This window comes from Apteryx rowi, unplaced genomic scaffold, assembly GCF_003343035.1.
Source record: "Apteryx rowi isolate R43461 unplaced genomic scaffold, aptRow1 scaffold_11, whole genome shotgun sequence".
NCBI classification, from domain to species: domain Eukaryota; kingdom Metazoa; phylum Chordata; class Aves; order Apterygiformes; family Apterygidae; genus Apteryx; species Apteryx rowi.
The window spans coordinates 2060664-2084590 of NW_020447308.1; the positions used below are offsets into that span (position 1 = coordinate 2060664).

A 23927-nucleotide genomic window follows, 5' to 3' on the forward strand; every position below is an offset into this window, starting at 1 on the left:
TATTCTGGCCGAAATCAAGATCTGGCCATCAAAAGCCAAACTTGTCAAGTTTCAAGCAGAACGCTCTCAGTAAGAGCCATTCCTTTGTCAGCTCTTAATTCCAGAAACGTATTTCTGGTCATTTTCTGAGGGACTCCAGCTTCTCTGGCGTCTCCTGAAAACATAACTACTGTTTGTGCTTGCTTGTTAAGAGCTTATAAAATGTTTTGTTAATGTTAGCGTGGAAGATCCCTTCTAAAATGAAATCATACTACTCAGATGTGAAATATTAAATGCTAATGCAAGAGGCTTCAGGCATGCTGTAATTGCCTTGTAAACTTAGATGCCTGATTGTAAAGGGTCTTATCACTGCGATTCAGCTAGTTATTTCTTGGAAGGAATGTTTCCTTCTTGGTAATTTCTTTTTTTCCCCTCAAGTCAGGAGCTGCTTCTTAATTAAAACAGAATTATAGCCTGAAGTACGTCTTAGAAACAATGGGAACATGTTTTGCTGAGTCTTAGTGGATCTGAATTTTTATAGGAGTTTCTCACTTTAATAAGGGAGTTACCAAAGGTCCGACTGTAGTCTTGTTGATGTTCGTAGGTGTTTTTCTCTACTGAATCTGGAGGGTGTTGGGTTGGTTGAACAGTGATTTTGAGACATGCTAGCTTAAAGCTTAGTTGAAAGTAGGTCTTTTTTAGATATTAACTTAGGGTCATTAAAGCAGGGCATATTTCAAAAATAGGCTTAGAAAGGGATTAAATCTCTGGTTACATACAATGGTAAGGATTGATTTGGTGTATAACATTGCTAATCCTTTCTACCTTACTGGTAGGTAGAAAGACTTACTGATTGTCTTAGTGATATTTAGAAAGGACCTTTTGTGGAATTATGCTTTTTAATTCTTTTTTTCATTCTGCATTTCAATACAGAATTAAAGGCAAGTACATACGTTTTTGTCTTGATAACAGGATTTCTAAGGTTTTAACAAAAGGAATTTGTAACAGCCTTCAAAAGGACATACCATTTCCTATCTGTGTTTCCTTCCCTAACAGGGCAAGCGCATATATACCTGTACATGCAGATGTATGTGTGATCTGTCACTAGAGGAATCATCTTATTTTCAGATGACATAATTCACGTCTAGGAAAAAGAGTAATGGTGGTACCCAGATAGGCTGTGAATAATACCTATGAATAATGGATATTCATGTGTAGAAAGACTGTAATAAAGCTTAGGGCTGTGAGAAACAAAGAGCTCCAGAGTGGGCAGAGACCAATAATTACTGTTCAGCCTTTAAACAAATACTGCCAATACTGTCTGGCCTCAGTCTAGCCTGTGTTGTTATGATTTCTTCCAGCTATTGCTAATAAAGCTGCTTGAAGAAAAAGTATTTTCTTCTTTTGCGTGTCCCTGGTGGAGAACTTCAGCTTTTGGAACATGAGACACCAACGTAATTCAACCAAAGCCTGATGTTGCCACTTTGCATCGTGATAGTAGAAGGCTGGATGTCTCCGGTTCCCATACTTTCATGAAGGTCAGGTCCTCATCCTGATATGCCATGGGAAGGCAGGTGGTTTAGGGGAGCCTCCAKGGCATGGTGTGGAAGCTGTCCTGCTTTCTGTGGAAATGGGGTCCCCAAGAGCTATGGAAGTATAGTTTCCTTGAATGTTGTGGCAATGTTTCCTAATAAAAATCCTTCAGTGTTCTTCAAAAACCCAGAGAAGTTTGAAAATTCCCCGACAAAGAAGTTTCAACACTTATTTTAAGTAGACTCRGTTGCAAAATGATGTGGTTGAGTGGCACTTTGAGAGCAAATGTCAGCAGATTCGTGGATATTCAATGAGGAAGCATCAAGAGAGGCCTCTCTGTGGGAGAGGTGGACGAAACACTGCTGATGCTGGCAGAAAGCATAGCAAAGCTGGTAGTGAGTAGAGAGCAGAGTAAGTCTGCGAAGGGCCTTGGTGGACAAGCACGAGGAGTGGGAGCTCGAATGATAGCAAATGGAGAGGAAGTGGAAGCCTGRAAGAGGGTGCGGCGCGGCTGGAGTGACGGGATGCAGCGCCGTGCACTGGACTGTGTCTTCGGCTTATAYGGTTAAGAGTGGATCAAACATCAGATACCAGAAGGCCTGGAACAATGGTAGTTTAACCTGATTTTCCAGTTCTCCTAGGAGAGAGCAATATGATACCTCTGTGTCTTTTGAAAACAAACCGGGGCAATGAAAAACAGCAAGCATCAGTGACAACTCATCCTCAACTCTTTACTGAAAAGGCATCGCTTCTGTTGCTTCAGGTTTTGAAATTTTAACTCACGGCTGTTCTCCCCCTCCCTGCAAATACTAAGCTCTTCCATTTTAGGACTTGCAAACACACACAGCAGCAGCCTCCACAGCAATGGAGCCGTAAGATGGTGGAAGAGAGGTTGCTGTGAAATGGCGGCTGGGAGCTTGGCTGCGAGCCCCGCGCTCAGGGATTTCTGGATCAGGCTCCCGCGCTCGGCTGCTGCCCTCTGCCCGCTCCGTGGGAAAGCGCAGCCGCGCGCTCCCTCCCGCGGCTCTGCGGGAAGGCAGGGACCGGCTCCGCTGAGGCCCTCCCTCCCGGGGCATTTGCTGCTGCAGGAAAGCCCTTTTAGATTTTAAAGGAACTTAAGAATTTTTATCTGGGAGCGTACATTAGTCCTATTTGCACGTGGGTGTATTTACACATACTACTTGACTGTACCAGAGATGCCTACATTACATACAGTGATTGCTGCATTTTTTCTTTATGTAATTATATTCATGCTTTTACTTTTTTCTTTGTATTTTTTTTTTGAAGTGTGAAATCTGAGTAGAGCCTTTGCATTTTGTTACTCTTGTGGTTGTATAAAAGGCAAAATATTAAAAATCTGCTTTCCTTCTGTGAAGTTTTTCTGACTCTTCTTTTCATGTTATATTTGGAAGATATGCTTAATATGAAAGCATCTAGCTGCAGATCAAGATCTCACTTGAAAAGAAATGCTCCTTGTTCAAGACGTTTACAGTCTCATTATTGCTGCACTCCTCTTTAGTTTATGTGACACTGGGATTTGTAATGCTACCTTCCATTTTCCTTACTAGCATGTAGGTTGTATGTTGTAATGAGTTTTCCATTTTAATTGGATTTTAAATGGAAAAAGAGTATATGCTGTTGGAGAGGCTGGTTAAAGGTAACTGGAGTATTCTGGCCACCTAAGAGAATAGTTCATTTCTAAAACAGTTTGGCTTCCCTTTGTTTTGCTGAGAAGCTTGCATTTTGAGTATGTAAATATTCTGTGTATTAACCTATTTTAATGTAAATACAATGAACATCAACAATAAGAAAAATATACCTATTTGACGTTCAACTCTCCTGTTACTGCACACTGTAAGAAATGCAGTCTTCACAGCATTGGTGTAATTCTTTAAACAGAAACTCCCTCAGCTGTGTACCTGTAAAAGCTCCTTTCTGCTGTTCTGCTGCTGAATTCACTCCTTCTGCAAGAAATGTGATGTTTACCAATATGTACCATTATACATACGGTATTTGGTGCTGGCCTCTTTCCAAAATGGGRTGCTGGATTTTTTTGAACCACTGGCTATAGTCCTCTCCAGGTAGTGGACAGCTGCACCGGAGCGACTGCTCGCCCTTACTGTGACGGGGAGAGTCTCTGGGCRCTTCAGCCCCAACGTATGTTGTTCATTCTTGCATTAAGCAAGACAGCTCCTCCCAGGAGGACCTGTGCTGGTGGTGCTGTTAATACTGCTCTTTATGGTACCAGCCCTCCTTTTGTTCTGGTTGATGAGCAGGAGAAGCAGATGTGGAGCCTGTGCTCTCTCCTGTGCAGTAAACACTTGTCCTGTCCTGGGAGGGAATTGCATCTGCTTCGATACGACAGTGCAGGGTATCTGCGTTGGGCCGTGTGGTTAACGCTTCCATGTAGATTATTCCAAGCCTACCATTGTAGCTTGAGTGCGACTCAGGTTTGCTCGCTGCATATGTCAAAGCTGTGGCAGTACAGTTAAAATGTAATCTCTTCTCTCTCTACCATCAGTCACTCGGCATCCGAAGAAGCCTCTGGCTCTGACTCTGCGAGCCAGTCTGAAAGTGAGCAGGGCAGCGAGCAGGGCAGCGAGTCAAACAGCAGCTCGGAGTCCTCCGAAAGTCAGTCTGAATCCGAAAGTGAATCAACGGGTTCCAAATCCCAGCAGACCCCTCCTGAAACCAAAGAAAAACCGGCCTCTAAGAAGGAAAGGATAGCAGATGTTAAAAAGGTATTGCCCCTGCTGCTCTGCATAGCCGTGTGCTACTTACCCCTCTGCCCACAAGAAAAGGCAGGTTAACAGAAGGAGGAAAAAAAAAAGTTAATAAAACCATTTTCGACTTCGTTACCATTTTGCTGGCCTTGTGAATGCACACGGACCAAGAGCCTCCCGCTCTGGCTTCCCTGAGTTGCTCCTTGGCCCTTTGGTCCGTGAGTGCAGTGCCCTGTTGGTGTGATTTTGCGAGCAGGAGCTCGTGTGTGTTTGCTGACCTGACAGCCCTTTGAGTGCTAGATAGGTAGTGATGTGGCCAGCTGGTGTGATTGAGAGGCAGGTGCCTCTCTGTCACCAGTAAATGGCCTTGTCATTTCACCCTCACCCTCTCCTTCCGTCTTTCCACTTGTCTCTCCTGTCTGTCCTCTCCCTTTGGAGTAGTAAAGCTTCCTCATGGAATATAATCAAGAAAATGCATGTCTAGGAATCAGGTCAGTTTGGTTTGTTTCCATCACTGCCCGTTGCTTCCAAAAGAAGAAAAAGTGATTTAACTTTTATTATTAATATCCAGAACAGTGATTCTTAGTTGTGTTTTTTTTTCCCCTAGTCACCCTTTAGCAGCCCCTCTCCCACATAGCTTGGTTCGCCCTCYGCATATTGTTATGGGAGGAAAAAGGATTGTAGCTGTCGGATATGTGTGGTGTCCTCTCGTTTGGTGTTGCACCTCCCAGAGCAGAAGCTGAGCCTTGGTTACCTGCTTTGCTCGAGGGATGGAGGCACCTGAGTGACACAGTGCAGCGCAGAGCGAGAAAGAAGAGCCCAAATGCCCATCTGTAGATAGGAACTTGGTGAACTGAATTTAGGTGGAGGGGGGAAAATCAGGTTAGGTCAGTTATGTTTTGTTTGTGGTGTGTAACAATCCTGGTTGTCTTAGCTGTGGTTTGCAGCTTGTTCATGAGTGGGTTTTTTGAGAATGTTGCTATATATGTTAAGACTGAGAAGAGCAGTGGTTTAAGCCTAGGTTCCGCAGATATCTGCAAGGCAAAACGAAGGGTTTTGTTACTAGCAACTATAGTTCTCCCCCGTAGAAATCTTCAGGCTGCCTGCTCAGATCATGCTAAATCTCCCATGTTCAGGCCAGCAAGGAAAGATGCATTTGTCAGGGAGTTKTGGTAATGCAACATTCAAATTTCTGTTTTATTGTTAGTAAGTGGGGATTGAAGGAAGTTGTCTCTTCCTCTGTGGGCTTCTAAGAGCACGTCCCTGACAACAAAGATTAAAGTCATCCCGTGAGGGAATGCATCCATACACAGGATGATAATTAGCRTGAATGGAGCACGGAAAGGTCAGCACACCCTCTAATAAGAAAGCCTCTCTCTCCCTTAATTTCCCTGTTATTAGGTGTTTTCCTTAACAAGGTCTAACCACTTAGGCATGTCGATACCTGCTCCTCTTGAATAACCAATGCAATTAATTATTATATTGTTTATATTATATTTCTGTCCAGATACACCCATAAAGATGAGGTTAATTTGTGTTAGGTGCTATTCAGATTTGTCAGGGGAGTCAGTCCCTCATCCAAAACCCATGCCATTTAAAAGATGAAAAAAGTCCTTCAAATGGTTTGGAGAACATTTAGGTTTGTTTTCTTTGATGGGGTGGGGTATAAACAAGCTCTGAATTTATTTGTCTGTACTCGCATGCCCAACAGATATACGCTTCAGGAATCTGTCCATTGTAATGTTATCTCATTACACCTTTAAAGGTAGCAGAAAAAATGTAGACTGCAGCCTTGCATTCATCATGCTTTCAACCTCAAATCACTGCTATATGTGCAGTGTGTTTTGATTTCCTTTTCCTGCCAGTGGTTTGCAGAGACACTTGGGGACTGGAGGGAGGGGGAAGCAGAAGGGGAATGAATAGGTTTAGAAATCTGTAGAGGATAAACTCTCCGGAGGGACGAAGCAGAGGGATTGTCGATGTGGATGTCCGAGAGACATGTCAGTGGTTCATATTTGCCCTGTAGAGCTGCTGATGTCCTGTGCCACCAACACAGCTCTGCATTCATATCCCTCAGGTCATCAGTTCTTGTCTCCTCCTTCTCCTCCTGTCCATCCAGAGAGAACAGATGCATGTTTTTGTACCTGTTGTATTAAACTATTATAGGCCTGGTTACAGCAAACATGGTTCTCAGAGCACAACCGTTCCCAGTAACCGGCTCTGCACGTCCACGTGTACTGCGCTGCCAAACCGCATTCGCATCAGTGCATTCAGGAGAAGAACCGGCAGCCACGCCGCCTTGCCTCGCCGGAATACAGGGTGCCTGGGGTGGCAGGAGGCATCAGTGGGGCAGTGATGTGCAAGGTGCCCTGTGTCCACAGGATATTGCAAAAAAGGGACTGGCGCTGGGGAGCCAAATTAAAGCTGTGGAGTGGGTTGCAGGAGAGGCTGTATCGCAAGTGCTGCGCTGCAGCGTGAGGGTAACGGAGTTCCCTTCCTTCCCCCAGGCAATCAGAAATCCAGCTGCCCCCATGATCACAGGCTGTAGGGAATTCCTGGCTCCTGCCTTTGCCCCCTGGGCCCATTTATCATTCAAGCTGGGGTACAGACTTGCCTGAACTTTAGCACTTTTGAAATTGCTGTTAGTGACTATATGTCACTGCGCTCTTTGGGTGGCTGGTGGAGTTTTCCCTAAGGAAAGAGATCAGGGTGGAAGCTGTTGATGACAGTGGATCGTCCTTTCGTGTTGGTGGGTCCGTTCTTTCCATGTGCAGCGTGTTGCCTCCTTAACTTCTGCACTTAACTGTTGCCTGCAGAGATTGGGTATTTCAATACCCTGTCCTTCAGCCTAAATGAGCTGGAAAGTATTTCGTAGCTTGGGAAAAAGATGGACTAGTATAAAGAYAATGCTGAGATGAAACATGCTGCTTTAAAGCATTACCAAATAGTCCAAAATAATCATAATCCTTCTCAGTCAGGTTTCTTAAGTGTCCACCTACTGGTCACTGTTACCAAAAGTCTGTAATGGTTCTACATTGATTTTTCAGAAACTCACCATCAAACCTCTCTAAAATGACAGAAATAATTGGGGTGAAGCAGGCCTTCTGATGGTCTGTTTATTTTGCAGATGTGGGAAGAATATCCTGATGTTTATGGGGTTAGGAGGTCAAACCGAAGCAGACAAGAACCATCGCGATTTAATATAAAAGATGAGGTAAGAAAAAAAAAAAAGGATGAGGGATTACTGAACATATAAAAACAAACAAAAGCACCCAAAAGAACAAAGGCAGTTGTCATCTGCATCTCCTTGTAAATGCTGAGTTCTAGCCTGGTTCACAGATGTTGGAGCTCACAATTAAGGTCCCAGTCCCGCAGCTGGATCCACTTGGCTGAGACCTCTGGAGTCAGTGGGACCCTGCGTGGGCTATAAGATCTGCATGCACTGATCTGATTGCTGGAATGGGGCTTAATGCAAGTCATGCTCTGCTGTAGAAACACCTACTGGAGAGAACGAGTCTGTGTAAAAACACCAACATGAATCCAACCAGGAATAAAGGAAACTTCCCAGAAACACCTCACAACAATAAAACAGTCATTGCTGTCCATCCCAGAATGGATCACAGTGATAAATGCATTTGCCTGTGCGTTCAGCTTTATGAACCGTCACTTTTCTTTGGTTGAATATTGGGAGTATTTTATGCTTCAATTGAATGTGACAGTTGTTAGAACCTGGCAGATAAACCTTTAAATTATTCTATTTATCAGAACTTTTTTCTGAAAGTTTAGGGATTAGCTACCTTCATTTACATCTTACAGACTTTGTGCATAAAACTTTTCATCTGCAGACCTTCAGGAAGGTTAAATAGTTGTAGAGGAGGGGAAATAAACTAGAGAGGGGCTTAGTTTTTGCAGCTTGGGATTTAAAGGTAGGCACAAAAATGTGCAGCTGGGAATCTGAAAATAAGTAGCCAGATTTTCAGAGGAGCTGGAGCCCAGTGGTGCTCCCTGAAGATCCGGCTATTTGTTCTTTGGTGCTGAAACACGCGTTTGGATGTCTGACAGTTGCGCACACAGGTTTGTAAATCTGGACCTGACTTGGTCAGAGTCACGCGGCAAATCCAGGAGCAGAATCCCAGTTTCCGGCTCCTGGCTCCGGTGCTTTATCGCTTAGACTTGCGTCACCTGCAGCGCCACCACCCAGGTCCCCCGTCCCAGACTCCTGTGCTGGATGTCCCGCATAGCAGCAGGTTAGGAAGGGGCTTGTAGCACATCATTGACTTAGCTTTTGTTTTCCTTTTCAAGTTCGGCAAAGCCCAGACTCGCTGGCCGCCTCTCTGTGCGATGCCCCAGCATGCACTGTGCTGGCGATGTCACACCCACCACAGACCTCCGCTGCAGACCCGAGTGCCCTGTAGGGGCTCAGGTAAGTCCCGTCTTTTTTTGTTTTACAATATTACGTGGTTTTGCAAATGTTGTTTTCTTTTTCAATATCTTCATTTCCTACTACTTAAGGTACGATAAAGTAAAAAAAAAAAAAAAAAAAATCCGAGATGTAAAAACTTTGCTATACCACAAAATATTGTAAAAAACAAAAAAAAAATCCTTTGAACAAACCCAATTCCACCATCATGTAAAGCAAAGCCAAAAATAACGTCTCTGACAAAATTGGTCCCCTTTCCCTCTTTGCCCCCAAYGCAGCACTGACCGATCCCTGTAGGGCAACTCCCATCTGCAGCAGAGTCTGGTGGAGGGTGTGACGTGTCAGGAGCACAGTGCTGGGGCCTCACAAAGAGCAGGAGACGGAAAGTCTTGATTTTAGAAGACCTAAATGCTCAGGGGAGGAATTAGCATAGCTCGATTCTGCGTGGTGCTGAGCGCTCCTTGTGCCTRCTGAAGTTGGCAGGAATTCATGGTGCTGGGCACTCCTAAGAGGGCTTTTTACCTTTCAGAGTTAAGCCTGCCATCAGTGGCTCAGTGGCGTGCTCTTGTCGCTTGCCGTTTGGGACTTCCAGCACAGTGTCTAGGAGCTTTTAACTGCCTTCTTCCCTAATAATTCCCTTCCCTGCGGTATTAGTGAAAAACATTGCTCAGGCGGCGTTGCAGCCTCGGAGCGAGAGTTACCCAGGTTGCAGCATTTCAAACCTCCCCACGTGCTGCCCTCTGACTTGCTCTGATCAGGGGAGATCGTCTGTGTGTGTGTAGGCGGTGGTGGTTTGTTTTTGGGGAGTCTGTTGAGACCTCTGGTTTAGGCAGGGTTGTATTTGTGTTGGAAATGATTGCCTTCTGGGAACTGCACTGAGGCCATCGGGTGTGTTGTGTAAGTCTCTGAACAGTAATCAGAGACTGTGAAAATTTCTAATCAATGCTGAGGTGTGGGCTAGGAGATGGGGAAGTGAAAGTGCAGTTTTGCATACGGGTAAAGAGTTTTTCAGAAGACCAGAGCTGTCTCCAGGAACTGGAACACATGYGAGTTTTCAGTAAAAACAGTACTTGCCCTTGCCTTCTCTTTGCAGTTAGTTAATCAGCTTCAGGTTTTAGTAAGGGGAAGTGAGATATTCAGAGCAGGTGCCTTTCAGAATATTCTGACGCAGTCAAGAAATAAATGTGCACAAAGCAGACGTAATCTTTTTGCCATAAAAAGAATGGTTTGTGGTTGGAATAAGTAAGAAATTGCAAAGTGCATCTCTTCTATGAAAGAAAGGCCACGTGTCAAGTGCCAGAGGTGCTCACAGAACACATTTGGGTTTATTATGGGCAAAAAAAAAAGTTCTGCACATTTGCATTTTTATTAATGCTCTTTCTCACATCTTTGCTGAAAGTTCAGTCACTTTCAGTATCACCAGGGGAGAGAAGACATAAGAAAACTAACCYGGTGAGCTAAGATTCTCCAGCATTTCTGGAACAATTCAAAACAGCACCCTCACCAAAACCAGAGGGCTCTCAGAGCTAAAGAAACAGGAAAACAATTCAGGGACGTTCACTATTTCTCGGTGCTGACATTAGACTTTGGCCTCTGTTAAGCCTGAAATGAACAAATCCTTATTTTGTCCTTAGTCTGAAATACAGTCTCGGCTCTGTTTTAGCGAGTTTTTCTCTCTCCTAGCATGCAGTGTGAGTGCAAGAGGCCCATCTGGACCATGCCACGCTGCCTGAGTCTCCGTTCCCCTGCCCTGGGCTGGCAGGGAGAACACCTTTGGACAAGCTGTAGGACCAGAGTTTTAAAGCTGATGCTCTGTGTTTCTCAGCCGGCTGCTACATACACAGCATTGTTATGTTTTGTATGGCGTTGGTCCATGGCAAAATACATCATAATTAATCTAGTAAAAGTGTGTCCTCTTTAAATGCTAGGAGAGAGAAAGAATAAATTAGATGGCAGAAGGAATCAGACAGGGAGGGGAAGACATCCCTTCAGCTGAAGGTGTGGGAAATGAATCATGAAAGGCCAGTTCCTAGTCTAGCCGGAAGAGTGGCGCAGGGATAAGYTGGGCATACTTGTGGTGCACCTCTTAACGGGCGCAGCCCAGGAGGTTTAGTAGGGGAAGTGGGAACTGCGGAAGGAAAGTCATCTCTCTCTTGGCTGTTCAGGCAGCTGAAGCACCCCCAGAGGTGCYGTCCGAGCCCTGCTCTGTGCTGCAGTTTTGCCAGCGTTGTTGTACAGGCTCCAAGAGTGGAAAATGTTCAGCTGACCTCTTGTCACTGAGCTGGCAAAACCCCTGGGTGGAGACTGGAGACAGTTTTTGTCAGCTCAGTTCATRTCATGCGGTGAGATGACACTATTAAAATATAAGGTGCACGTGCTGTCCCAGCCAGAGTGCTTCCTCATGACCGTGGCAGGCTGCAGGGTAGACCAGACCTGTGGTAGGGCCTCGCCTGCTTGCAGCAGCTCTGGACCTGGCATGCTCTCAGCCTCTGGTTATCATCATTATTTCCTTAACTGAGGAATTCACCATCAGCCAGAGCTTGTGGGTTTATGCTGATAAAGGGGTGTTAAAAGCACAAGCTCCGCAAGGGTGGAGGTGCAAATACCACCCTGGGGCTGATTTGAGCAAGTCAGCGGAGCGTTCTGCAGCTGCGTCCTGAAATGTGGACTTAAGCAGAATTAAGAGGTTGCTAATATGTGCTTATGCCTTTTTTTTTTTTTTTAATTATTATTTTTGTGTAAAATGGTAGGAAGCAGCTTTTCACCCGGGGCTGGAGCCTGGCAGCCCGAGGTCAGGATGCCAGAAGGAGTCAGTGAGGAGAAGCGAGTGCGCGGTAGGCGAGGACAGAGGCTGAGTCACCAGGCTCATATGCGCAACGCCGCAGCTGCAGCATTCCCGGCATCCAGGCAGGAGGATGTGGGAGCACAAGGCAGGCAGATGACTCAAGCCGGGGACTGGCTGTGTCAGAGGAGATAGAGCTGGGCTTGACATGCGGCCAAAAGACACAAYGGTGTCTTTGAAAAACACAACTGAAGGCAGCTGAGATGGAATCACAAGTTAATTTTTTCAAGGCAGAAAGAACGAGGAAAAGATGATTAGACATTAAAAGATGAACATCAGCTATGCAGAAACAGTGACTGAGCAAGAAGAGTAAGATGGGTCAGGAAKGTGAACACTAGAATCCCAGAAAGCAGGATTTTGGCAAAGAGGTGATGTCAGAGTTTCAGGAAGTACCAAAGGTCATATTTGGTTTTCTCCGAATCTGATCTTCTCTGATGCAGAGCAGAAGAAAAATCCATCTCTCATTACTCATGATTTGCCAAAAGACAGCTAAAAGTAAATGAGTATTGAGGAACAGCTCTTGAAAAATATTCCAAAATTTGAGTGGCAAAGCAGCATGCTACAGAAAGTGGATAAGAGATTAAAAGATGAAAAGAAAATTGAAGGCTGTTAAATGTTGCTATTTAAAACTGAAATCTATGGGAGGCTTCTCTTATGATGTAAAGGTGGGACTCTCAAAATTTTTAGCCAGGCGTTTGCTTCCTGGACACTTGGTCTAAGAATGCAGAAAAATAGGTACATGAACACACATTCACAATAAGGTACAGTACAAAAGGTGCTATTGTGCCACRTGTAAATCTGACACCGAAACACAGTGAGATTCAGCAAAGATTTTGGTCTAACATGGCATCCAATACTTCAACTTATTTTAATGGAAACACTGACAGAAGCAAGAAGGGAATTTCCATTGGTGAAAGGGAAGCTGGGAAATGGAAATAAAGGATACAGGAAAAAATAAAGTGTAGGGGCTCTCTCTCCAGTGCCTGGGTTTTTCTCGTTAACACTGCAGCTTACACCATTACACTAAATTCTTGTATTAACAGCTCTAGGCTGTAAGTTTTGTTAGGTGTTTTGAGGAAGATGGGTGGATGTGCCGGAGGCGCAAACCGAAGTACCAGTGTGTGAATGATGGACACAGTCTCAGAGCTAAAGCTAGGGTCACTTTTGGTGGCTTTCTGAATACTTCAGCAAGAAGCCATATTAAACAGAAGATTTCAAATGAGCAAGATGCATAGAGCAAGCAGTCTTTGGGGCTACTTCTATCATTCTAATGCTATTTTAGAAATCTCATGTTGGCTTCTTTGGCTTTCTTCCTGCTGATCTGTGTTTTCTATGGCAAGTATATCAGAAATCATCTGTTCGTGTAGGAGTGTTATATCTGTGATGACCTGTTTTCATGACTGACTAGTTTTTATAAAAAAGAGATTGTCTCCAAGATTTTTTAGCTATCTCAACCTCTAGGAGTTAATGACACCTACATTTAAAATACTACAGCAAGTAGTTCAAATATCTCTAGATATATTTAGCCAGAGGGACTTGATTTATGGAGGTTGGAGGATTAACAGGAGCGAAAACAGCAGAACACAGTTCTAAACGAATTCATCAGTTATTTTTGCTGGGGGAGGAGAAAACAGAAAAGCAAGGACACTCTTGTGAAAAGAGTAATGTCTTTTTATAAAAATTCCCTTCCTTATGAGAAGTTTCTCTAATGAAAACAGAGATTACAATGCATTTGTGTGACTGCAGAAGCTAGGCCTTCTGCAATCACAGGAACCAAGCCTAAAAAAACCCCCAAATATTGCAGGAATCATATTGAAATGGCAAGTATGGGTATTCATGAAAATGCATTCTGCCCCTGCACTTTCAGTTAAAAGCCTTGTAACATAGCTGAGCCTTAGCCTTACAGTAGTTCCAGAAAGTGTGAAAGTACTGAATATCCAAAAAGCACAAAGTCACGCTGCCTTATTCTCAAGGGTAATGCAGAAATAATACTCAGCCTACATCGCAGGGCGAGTTAGGAGCGGCTGAGCCCCAGGACCCGAGTGTGCAAGGTTTGGTGGGTCAAATTCACCCTGTGGTTTTGTAATCCCTGGGGCATTGCAYGCACTGGAGAGAGGGCAAAATGCCTGCCTGGCCGGTGCCACCACTGCGGCGGCATCTGCCTGCTACCAGAGGTCGGTGCTGAGATATGTGGGTCATAGCCAAGCTCAGTGACTCCAGTACAGATGTCGTACAAGAGCTTTTCAGCCTTTCTGTTGAGTTACCTTTTTTCACGCTAGAGAGCAGTCGCATTAGCCCTGCAGCCGCTCGCTGGCCGCTCTCGCGGCTTGGTTGCACTAAAGCATCGTTCCAGCATTGCAGGGAAAGAGCCGCCGGGCTGTTCCCGAGCTCAGACCGTGTGCATGCGTTGCAGCCGCTTCCTTGAGGAGACAATCCAGAGTGATGCCTACAAGCTGATTTTTTTTTTCTTTCTTTTCAATTGAAGGCAAGTAGTGAATCTGAAAATGAGAGCCCAAAAAGAAGAGGCCAGAAACAAATGAAAAAAACGTAAGTTTCTAGGGAGAGGGTTTTGAGTGGTGTCCCTTTGTTTTATTTTATCTTGCAGAAAAGTAGTTTCCCGTTGTTTGAGGGGCATTGTCAACGTGGAAAGCTTGTAAAATAAATTATTTAATGTTTTCAGTAATATTTTTGATGATTAAAACTGAAGTATGAATGTAGATCTACAGATGGATATAATTTCCCAACTTTTCTGTTGCTTATTATTTTCCACTCTGCTTGTGATGGGGAGTTCAGACAAGTCAGATTCACTTTTTGTTGTCACTCTTCCACTTCCCCATCAGGTTATTTATCCTCCTTCAGAGATGCTTAAAATAATTTAATTCCCAGTTCTCCTCCCTACCCACCTTTTCTGATTAATGGAGGTTAGAATGACAAATTATTATCTTTTTTTATCTAATTCTCTGATAAAATAAAAGACCTCCATAAAGGATATTTTGAACGTTTATTTGCCATAACTCTGTTCACTCACAGTCACATTTTACTGCCTTTTCCATCTACTAAGTACATTTTAGTTTTTCTAAGCACTGAAGTGAACTACAGAGAGCTTCAAGCTGCCTGCTGGAGAAAACTTAAACACAGCAACATGCCACGTGGTCCAGCTCCCTTTCTCCTGTTTCTTGTCATTTGATTTTTCATTCAGTTGTGTATACTAGTGCAAAACAAGGAAGGTAAAGGGCAGTGAGGGCCATGGTAGTACTGACCCCTTCTAGGCAAGGGGAATAATCACTGTGGATTCCCCCCATACCCCTTGGAGAGAGAAAGGGCTCCTTCAAAGGGCATTTGGGAGCTGAAGCTTTGCTCTGGATTGCACACGGGGAACCTGCTTCCTTCCATTGATGATAAAGTGTGATTTGGCTTTGAACCTTGAAACTTTAATTGCATAAAGATAGATGGCATGAAGCTTCCTGCTCTGTTTTCAGTGTTACAAGGCAATCATATAAGTGTGCGTGTTATGACTTGTCCTCCCCAAGTGAAAGCTTAGCACTTTCCATAAATATTGTCTGTTTATGTAGAAACCACCCTTAAGTTTTTTCCAGCTCATCTCAGAAATGCATAAGTGGAAAAGAAAAATAAATAAACCGGAGCACTTGCCCATCTAGTTGTAAGAAGTACAGCTCTGCCACATATACTGTTTTAAGAACCGCGCTCACTCAAGAAATAATGCAGCTGTGCTAACTAAAACCTAGGTGATGGAGGCGTACTCCTAAAAGCAGAGAATCACAACATAAAATCCCTAATGCGTTACCCTGAACAAGTAGACTGCAGTGTTGAACTTCTTCCCATGTTTATGGCCTGCTAGCATTAACTTAGCTTGGATATCTACTTAGCCAAGCATCTGTGTTGAAGTATGATTGCCTATTTCTGACCATAGAAATAAATGGAAAAGAGAGGTTTCTGGTGAAGAAGAGGATGAAGATGGAGGGGAGCAAGGCACCAGTGCAGAGAGTGAGCCTGAACCGAAGAAAGTTAAAGCAAGAAGACCCACCCAAAGGAGGTAAGGAGTAGTTGGTTCAATCTGTCTTTTACTGCGTATGTCTTTTCTACCTGTGTTGGGGTGGAAAGGCAATCTCTATTTGCCTGTAAATTTGCCTTTTCTTTGATCTGACTCTTGATTATGAATCAGTGGACCTCATTGCTCTCTCGTTTACCCATTTCATGCTCCAGTGAGTGATGCAGTGGTTTCCATGGTAGTTAGAGGAGACTAAATCTCTACGAACCTAATATTTGAGATTCATGCTTTCTTGAAGACTTGTTAAAATGTACCTTTATGTAAAATACACTCTATTACAGCTTTTTATTAATATTATTTTAGAACAGTGGCCAAAACCAGTGTTAAAAAGCCTCACAAACCCCAACGTGGGAAGAAGAGGAAGAAACAAGACTCATCTGAAGATGACGACGACGATGAAGATGATGAGACTCCCAAGAGACAAACTCGACGAAGAGCAGCCAAAAATGTCAGGTATCAAGAAGTTTGGGGTTGCGTGCTGATGAGCACTGGTGGTCTGGGGAAGAGGGCGCTCACTGAATTCCTTGCCGAACTCGCTGATGCCCCGTGTGACCCCTCAGAGAGACCCTCCTCTGTCCTGTAAATACCCACAGGCTGAGATGTGGTTCTTTTGACAGATTCACACTACAAACATCTGACTTCTCTATACCTTGTTCTGCCATCTGTAAGGCAGGGAATATTTACCAGTCTCTCTTAGAGAAGTGTGAGGAGGTTTGCTTAGTGTTTCTGAAGCACTCTAAAAATGAAGTTAAGGACTGTAAACTTTTAGATGGAAATGAGTGAGAAAGAGCAGCTGTGCCAGACTGGACCAAACATCTGAGAGTGGCTGATAAGTGATGCCTTGGGACAGGGTATTGAGACATGGTAGAAGTAAAGCATTATCCATTTGCTAATACACCTTCCCATCTTTTGGCAGTCACCTAATAAGGGACTTGCACAGAGCCACTTAAAGGATATTTTTTTGTGGCTACGTGTTCATCAAAGGTGAGACACAGTTCCTAGGGCAGTGTAGGCACCTATGCAGTCTTTCAGTGCTCTGCAACCTTCACTGTTAAACATAAAGTAATCTTTCACTGGACAGAAGAGACTTTCTCTGTTGATGGTCTTATATTGCTTCTGCTGCAGGGATTGTTCCACCTCCTCATGAAGCATCTGGTGTTGGCCATGTTCAGAGGCAGTATATGAAGTAGATGGAATATTAGTCTGATACGGTGTAGCTATCTGTGTGTCTTGGGGACAAAGACTGAATGGTGAACTTAAGAAATTCATGTGCTGAACATGCACTGCACCCTRGGATAAATGCTCCATCCCATGCCATTCTGTGTATTTCTGGGCTAGGAGAAGTCAAGAGCTTTTTATCAGTTTGGTTTTGATCTTGCTCAGTTACAAAGAAGATGATGATTTTGAGACGGATTCTGATGACCTGATAGAGATGACTGGGGAAGGAGCTGATGAACAACAGGACAACAGTGAAACTATTGAGAAAGTCTTGGACATCAGGCTTGGAAAGAAAGGAGGTGCGTAGTTCTGGAAAAAGCCTTTATTTCTGATTGCAGTCATGCACGCTCTGTTTCTCTTGAGCTGGTGCAATGCTTTTGCAACTTGGAATACTCCGGTGGGGCTCAGGGTTATTTCAGTGCTCTTCACTCTTTACTCTTTGCCTCTTATTTATGTTTTCTAGAAGCTTTTGTAAAATCTAGCATTGAAAAGCTTAAACGTCAAGCTTTTGTGCTTGGCAGCTTTCTTTTAGCATGCACGCATTTTAAAGCTGCATTCATTGTTCTGTGACTTCTTGCTTTTCTTCTCTTTGAAAGATGAAATAAATCTTCCAATAGAGTCAGTTTTTATAGCTCCATTGACAAAGCAATAATGGAAATAAAGTAGATGTTTTGTTCTCATACCCTTACAAAAGTGTTTTTGTAAAACTGAATGGTCTCGAACATTTTCAAGAGACCTTTGAGCGATATTTAAAGAAAAGGCATTTATGATAGATTTTAAAAGATTCTGTTGTATGGAAAACTTTTGTGTGCCTGTCTTGGAGTCGAAGAATCTATAGGATATTCTTTGTGCTACCACAAAGGATATATTGGAAAATAACTCTGCTCTAACGCAGTTCATGTCCAGTGCTTGTTAACAAAGGTACCAACTGCAGCCTGATTTCTTTTGCAGCCACTGGTGCTTCCACCACAGTGTATGCAACTGAAGCCAATGGCAATCCAAGTGCTGACTTTGACCCTGAAAAGGATGAGGGAGAAGTTCAGTACCTGATCAAATGGAAGGGCTGGTCATACATCCATAGCACATGGGAAAGTGAAGAGTCCCTGCAGCAGCAGAAGGTGAAGGGCCTGAAAAAACTAGAAAACTTCAAGAAAAAAGAGGAGGAGATCAAGCAATGGTATGCTTCACTTCAGCCAGCGATTTGGCCTTGGGAGAATCTCTTTTAGCCAGAGCTTTGCATAGTCAGGACTGAAACCATTTGATTTCTTCTTGCACACCATATTTCATCCCAGGCAACTGTTTTCAGTGCACAAGACCTGTATCTCTTTGTCTGCTGATGAACATCCCCCTTATAGAAATGATATCTGTGGCCATGATATTGCTGAAAGACAGATAAGAGGCAGAAATCCAGAATATTGCCAGTTCCCAGGCTTAATAATTGGAGTAGCTGACAACAAATAAATGATGCATAGATTCACCTTGCCCAGGAGGTGGCATGAAGGCTCTCAGGCAGCAGTGAAACCTTGCATGCTGGACTAGGCAGCTGTGTCGGAAAAGGGGCTCATCGCAGGGCAGGCTGTTGAATTTTGCTTTGCAGGCTGCGTCAAGGCAGCCTTGCTAAAAGGAATTATGGGCTATTCTACATGCAAGTTTTTGTATCAGTTTATTTTTGACCTCCCCAACAACTATAAAGGGAGTTACAGTGTGTTTCCAAACTGATGAATTTAGAGTAGCAGCTTCTATCCCTGATTGCTTGATTCTGATTTTGAGACTGATTCTTGAAGCAGAATAAAGAGCCATCTAACAGGGAGAGAATATGTGCATCTTTGACGTTTGCTTCCCAGCAATGGGACCAATTTATAGAAGCTTCGAGAAATATGTCAGATAAGCAGTAGACTGCTCCAGAGACTTGACTGACTCACAGAACTGTATAGCAAAGTAGAATTTCARTATGTGGTCTCAGTGAGCATTGTATGCCATTACAGAATTATATGTGTTTTTTTTGTTTTTTGGGGGTTTTTTTGCATCAAGGCTGGCCAAGGTATCACCTGAAGATGTGGAATATTTCAATTGCCAGCAAGAACTAGCTTCAGAGTTGAACAAACAGTATCAAATAGTGGAGAGAGTAATTGGTAAGTGAACAGAACACTTTTCCAAATGGGTAAAGTAAAATTTGGGAGTTTTAATCTCTGACCACAGCAGAATGGGTGTATGGCTTCCTCTTCTTCCTTGTCCCCCAATATCCCTGGGGAATGAAACTGATGTCACATATTGTAATGTGTGAAATTTAGGGACAGAAATCTGGGTTTACAGATYTGCATCTGCAAGCAGTATTAATCACTTACCCTCTCCTTCCTTGGTGATCCCACCTGCAGTATGGGATAATACATCCAAGGGGACATTGAACTTGTAGCTGCTGCTGAAGTTCTTTGACTTCAGTCCTTTGGATGGAAGATGAGCAGAAGTACAGACCTGGCTGCTGTGACGACCACTTTCTGTGATGTTGTGGTTAAGGATGTGGTTAGGCTACAGGGCCGCTCAGGGGTTAGAATTCATGATTACTTATTAAAAATAAAAATGGGACTTAGTGAGCACACTAGTAATATCACAGTAATGTCAGTCAGAGGTGTTAGCATCCAGTTGCTTTGGGAATTGGGCTTGGAAAATTGTTTAACCCATTTCCATAAAATTTTTATCAAAAATGTATGTGGTGTGTGGAGATGACAGACTGTCCGCTCTGCTCCCCCTGCTGGCTGCCAGCACACTAAACCCTTTCTTCCCTCCTGTCTCTAAATACAGCTGTGAAGACCAACAAGTCTGCAACGGGACATTCTGAGTTCCCAGGTAAAGGAGCCTTTTTTTGGCCCCTCTGAACTTTTCCTGTTAGCTGAGACCTGTCTTGTGGTTGTACGGGTGGTGCAGACTGCCCTTGTGAACCACATGTGTGGTTCAGCCACAGAACCACAGTTGCTCAGTGTTGGGCTTTTTTGCATACTTTGCAGCGAACAGTCGCAAAACATCCTCAAATGACCCCGAATACCTCTGTAAGTGGATGGGGCTGCCCTATGCAGAATGCAGCTGGGAAGACGAGGCTCTGATAAGCAAGAAATTTCAGCACTGCATTGACAGCTTCAACAATCGTAACAACTCCAAAACTATTCCAACCCGGGATTGCAAGGTTTGCTCACTTCTCTCTTGTTGCCAAGTTTCTTCAGGCTGGGTAATGATGATACAGATTGTGGGAATCTGAAATTTTGTCAGGATAAATTTCAGAGAACATCTTGCTCATCCTTCCCAACCACTGTTATTGTACAGTGCTTTAGGTAGAGATGTGAACCCCTTTCAGTTTTATTTACACTGTCTACGATGAGAACATTATGTTCCCTGGGGAGTGGGAGGCTTAATTAATCCTTTCAGAGTGCTTCATGGTCCTCAGCAGGAGGTGCTGCAGAAATGCAAAGTTTTAATATTAGTTGAATGAAAAAACAGCACACCTGGGTAAAGAAGAAACCTACAAGATGCTGATACAGTGCAGGAGAGGGATGGAGAAAATGAGAGAAAAAACACAGGCAAAAAGAAAGTGAGGGCTGTTCTATCTAATGTGTGTWACGTACAGCTTACTGCACTCTTGGGGGGACTCACAGCCCTGATCGTCAGAGCTGGGGGCAAGCAGACAAAACATGTCTGCAATCTGCCGTTGCTGATGAGGGTGGACTGGAGCGCTGCTGAATGGTTGCCTAAAATACAGACACAAGCGCTGACCAGAAAAATGTGGATGGACATTAATTGATAAAAAGATTTGCATGTTTTTTTCATTGTTAAGTTTTCAGTCTTACCTTGTTTTTGTCTTCAATGGACTTAAGAAGTCATCTTTTTCAGGTATTGAAGCAGAGACCTAGGTTTGTTGCCTTGAAGAAACAGCCTTCTTACATTGGTGGTGAGAACCTGGAGCTGCGAGATTACCAGCTGGAGGGCCTCAACTGGCTCGCTCATTCATGGTGCAAGTATGTACGGATGCTCTGTGATGCTCTGGTCAGCAGTATGAACAGGCCACGTTCGTTTTGTGTCTCCTGGTTTTGTCCCAGTAAGGTCTGGCCCTCTTGTTCCCCAGTGAGGTCTTTACCTCGCCTGCTTCTGCAGCTTGAAGAATTTTGAATGTTATCAGGTGCAGTTGCATTGCAGACCTGGCAAGCAGAAACTGTCTAGAGCGTGAACTTAAGAAATCCTGTGTGAAAACAAAAAGCATTTTTCCCATCTTGGTCTGGTTGCATTTTGTAATGGGCTGTTGTGTAGGCCGAGGATGTATCAGTCCTGATCTTGACTGCCCTAACTGAACAAAAAGGCGTGCTTCTGTCTCAACATGCTACACGCTCCTTGAAGTCTTTGAGAAATGTCCTTGTAAATTAGACCGACGACTCCCCACTCCTTTTGCCTTTGGTTGCCAGTTTGGAGCGTTCATAGTCTGTTAGCAGTCCAAGCTGTTTTGCCAGATACAGTCTGGATGTTTCTGGGATCTGCTCAGCCGTGTTTGGATGAATTTTTTTGCGTTGCTGCCATTATGTCTGTGTCATTGGTTGTTATTCATGCTGGTGCACAGTAAATCAGTAGTGGCACAAACTCGTACACAAACAGAATTTATGGTTTTTATCTTCCTTCTCAGGAACAACAGCGTGATCCTGGCTGATGAAATGGGCCTGGGAAAGACTATTCAGACAATATCCTTCCTGTCGTACCTCTTCCATCAGCATCAGCTGTATGGCCCTTTCCTGGTGGTGGTGCCCTTGTCGACTCTGACCTCATGGCAGAGAGAGTTTGAAGTGTGGGCACCTGAGATAAACGTCGTCGTTTACATCGGAGACCTTATGAGCAGGAACATGGTACATAATCCAGAAGCAAAGTGTGTGGGGTTTGGTAGAGCAGCTGGGTGCAAAGCGGCAACTTCTGTGTAATAGGCAGTGTATGTAATGTACCGTCTACTAGAGAGGCCAACTGATAGCACTGTGGGCAGGTCAAGCTGGTATAACTGAGCGCTTGGATTTAACTCACTACTGCAGGGTCTTCTCTGTTTTAGCTTGCCCCTTAGAGGCAGCACAGGAATACTGGCTTCCCTCAGAGAGTCTGGAAATCCACTGCTGCACTGGTCTGCAGTAAAGATTGCAACAGTGCAAAAGTGTTTGCCTCATTTCTTTGTTCTGCTTACTCAAACAACGAGGTACACAAATGTTGTGATTCTAATGGTGTCAGTACTGAGATGATGCATTYGTTTGACAGATGATGGTCAGTGTCACTACAAGGAGTTGTTTGAACTTATTTTATTACTTGCGTAAGGGCAGTTGACCCATGTATGCACTAAAGTGAGCTGCTCCTTGGGCACACTGATTTCATCATACAGCACACTGAACAGCAGGGTTTGATCTTGGTTGGAGTCTCTAGCTACAACTTTACTGAAATAATGATAGTTAACTCTTTCCCTGGAATAATGTTGGTTGAAGTTAACGTTTGTCTCCTCTCACAGATACGTGAATATGAGTGGATCCACTCCCAGTCTAAAAGGTTGAAATTCAATGCACTTATCACAACATACGAGATCCTCCTCAAGGATAAGGTGAGTAATGGTCAAGGATGTTTTGTTTAGACTTCCCTGGAAGTCTGGCTTGCAAAGGGGGAAGCCAGCCTCCAGTTGGGGGGGGGGGGGGGTTCACCTGTGTTTCCTCTGTGCTGATGGAGAACATATAGCTCCTATTTGCTTTTGCTTGACAGTGGTGTTGAGGGAATGCAGGACACCCCTTGTAGTGTTTTCATTGTGATACCATGACAGTTGTGTTATTCTGTATGCTTACAAGACACCAGGCAGAGCAGTAGCTGGATTTTACCTTGTTTAATTTGGGCTAGTGAAAAGAACAAACACTGAACTACTGGCCACAGGGTGAACAGGGTGAATCTGTATTTTTACACTTGGACAGGAGAAATCTGTCTGCTTAGGAGATGCTCATTGGCCCTGTCAGTGCATCACTGAGTCCTAGGTGAAAACGGTGGGCTTACAAAAAAAAAAGTCACAACTCCCAGGTTGCCTTAACTTTATAGGCTTGTTCATCTGCTCTGCTCTGCTAGTGCTGCTGCTCCCACCACCTCGGTGAGGCTAGGCACATAGCAGGACCCTGTGGGCTGGGTCTGTACTTTCTGGAGAAAGAAAAGGTGCATTAAAATAGGTGTTCTTGCTGAAAGGCCATTCAGATATGCCAGGAGCATTATACAGCATGGCTAATTTTCACCTTTCCTTCAGGGGGAGACAAAACTGATGTGGGCATCCTGGTCCTAAAAGTTTGTTAGCAAGAAACTCTTGTGAGTCCAGCTTCTTTGGTGGTGGGTCCAGCACTGGGGTTGGAGCAGAACGCCCTGGAGCTTGCACCTTGCAATGCTTTCTGGCCACAAAGAGAGATCATATGCAGTGGGGTGAGGCTCATCTGACCCAGCGTCTCCTTGGGACCTGTTTTGTTTCTTCTTTTTCCTCCAGGCTGTTTTGGGAAGCATTAACTGGGCCTTTCTAGGTGTGGATGAAGCCCATCGGTTGAAAAATGATGACTCTTTGCTGTACAAAACTTTGATTGATTTCAAGTCCAACCACAGGCTGCTGATCACGGGCACCCCGCTTCAAAATTCCCTCAAGGAGCTTTGGTCCCTGCTGCACTTCATCATGCCAGAGAAGTAAGTCTCCTTTCGGGTCCTTCAGAAAATATCTCTGTGTGTCCGTTCTTGTCCATCAAATAGACCTGAGGGAGTTCAGAAGGGCAGAAATCCCTGAGTTAAATTCCTGAATTAAACTCAGTGGAATTAGAGCAATATAAGGAGGAACACACAGTGGTGTGAAAAAAAACAGAGATTAAGTGACTAATACAAGGCATATTTCTGGCAGCAAATTGAATGGGGAAACCCAAATCATGTCTTTCAAGCCTGTCTACTGTCTTAGAGCCATCTCCAAAGTGCTAAACTTTTGTTTTAAGCAATCATCTCAACCATTTCTGAGGTTTCCAGTACATTGCGGTTCAGCTATCCTCACCAGCCATTTTATGGCAGTCTCTGGGAGTATTGCTCAAGGATAGCGCTGTCTAGCTGATTGTGTGTCGACATTAAAACAAATGTTTT

The 23927-nt window shown here is 44.0% G+C and overlaps 1 protein-coding gene across 7 annotated transcripts in view; it reads left to right on the top strand.

Moving 5' to 3' along the window:
* Positions 1–23927, top strand: part of CHD2 (chromodomain helicase DNA binding protein 2) — a 63904-nt gene that overhangs the window by 13388 nt on the left and 26589 nt on the right. For 3 of the 7 annotated variants that reach the window (XR_003254946.1, XR_003254941.1, XM_026074518.1), the window contains exons 3-16: positions 4034–4253; positions 7363–7449; positions 13983–14044; positions 15429–15551; positions 15870–16019; positions 16950–17083; positions 17736–17961; positions 18816–18916; positions 19584–19628; positions 19787–19962; positions 20664–20788; positions 21445–21661; positions 22300–22389; positions 23299–23489. Coding sequence is in view for 5 of the 7 variants with exons in the window: in XM_026074518.1 (XP_025930303.1) it covers positions 4034–4253; positions 7363–7449; positions 13983–14044; positions 15429–15551; positions 15870–16019; positions 16950–17083; positions 17736–17961; positions 18816–18916; positions 19584–19628; positions 19787–19962; positions 20664–20788; positions 21445–21661; positions 22300–22389; positions 23299–23489 (1947 nt within the window). In the remaining 2 variants the exon portion in view is untranslated. Of the gene's footprint in view, positions 1–4033; positions 4254–6212; positions 6600–7362; positions 7450–8537; positions 8659–13982; positions 14045–15428; positions 15552–15869; positions 16020–16949; positions 17084–17735; positions 17962–18815; positions 18917–19583; positions 19629–19786; positions 19963–20663; positions 20789–21444; positions 21662–22299; positions 22390–23298; positions 23490–23927 lie in introns of those variants that run through there. The other 4 variants (XM_026074543.1, XM_026074552.1, XM_026074534.1 and 1 more) reach the window with 4 other exon arrangements.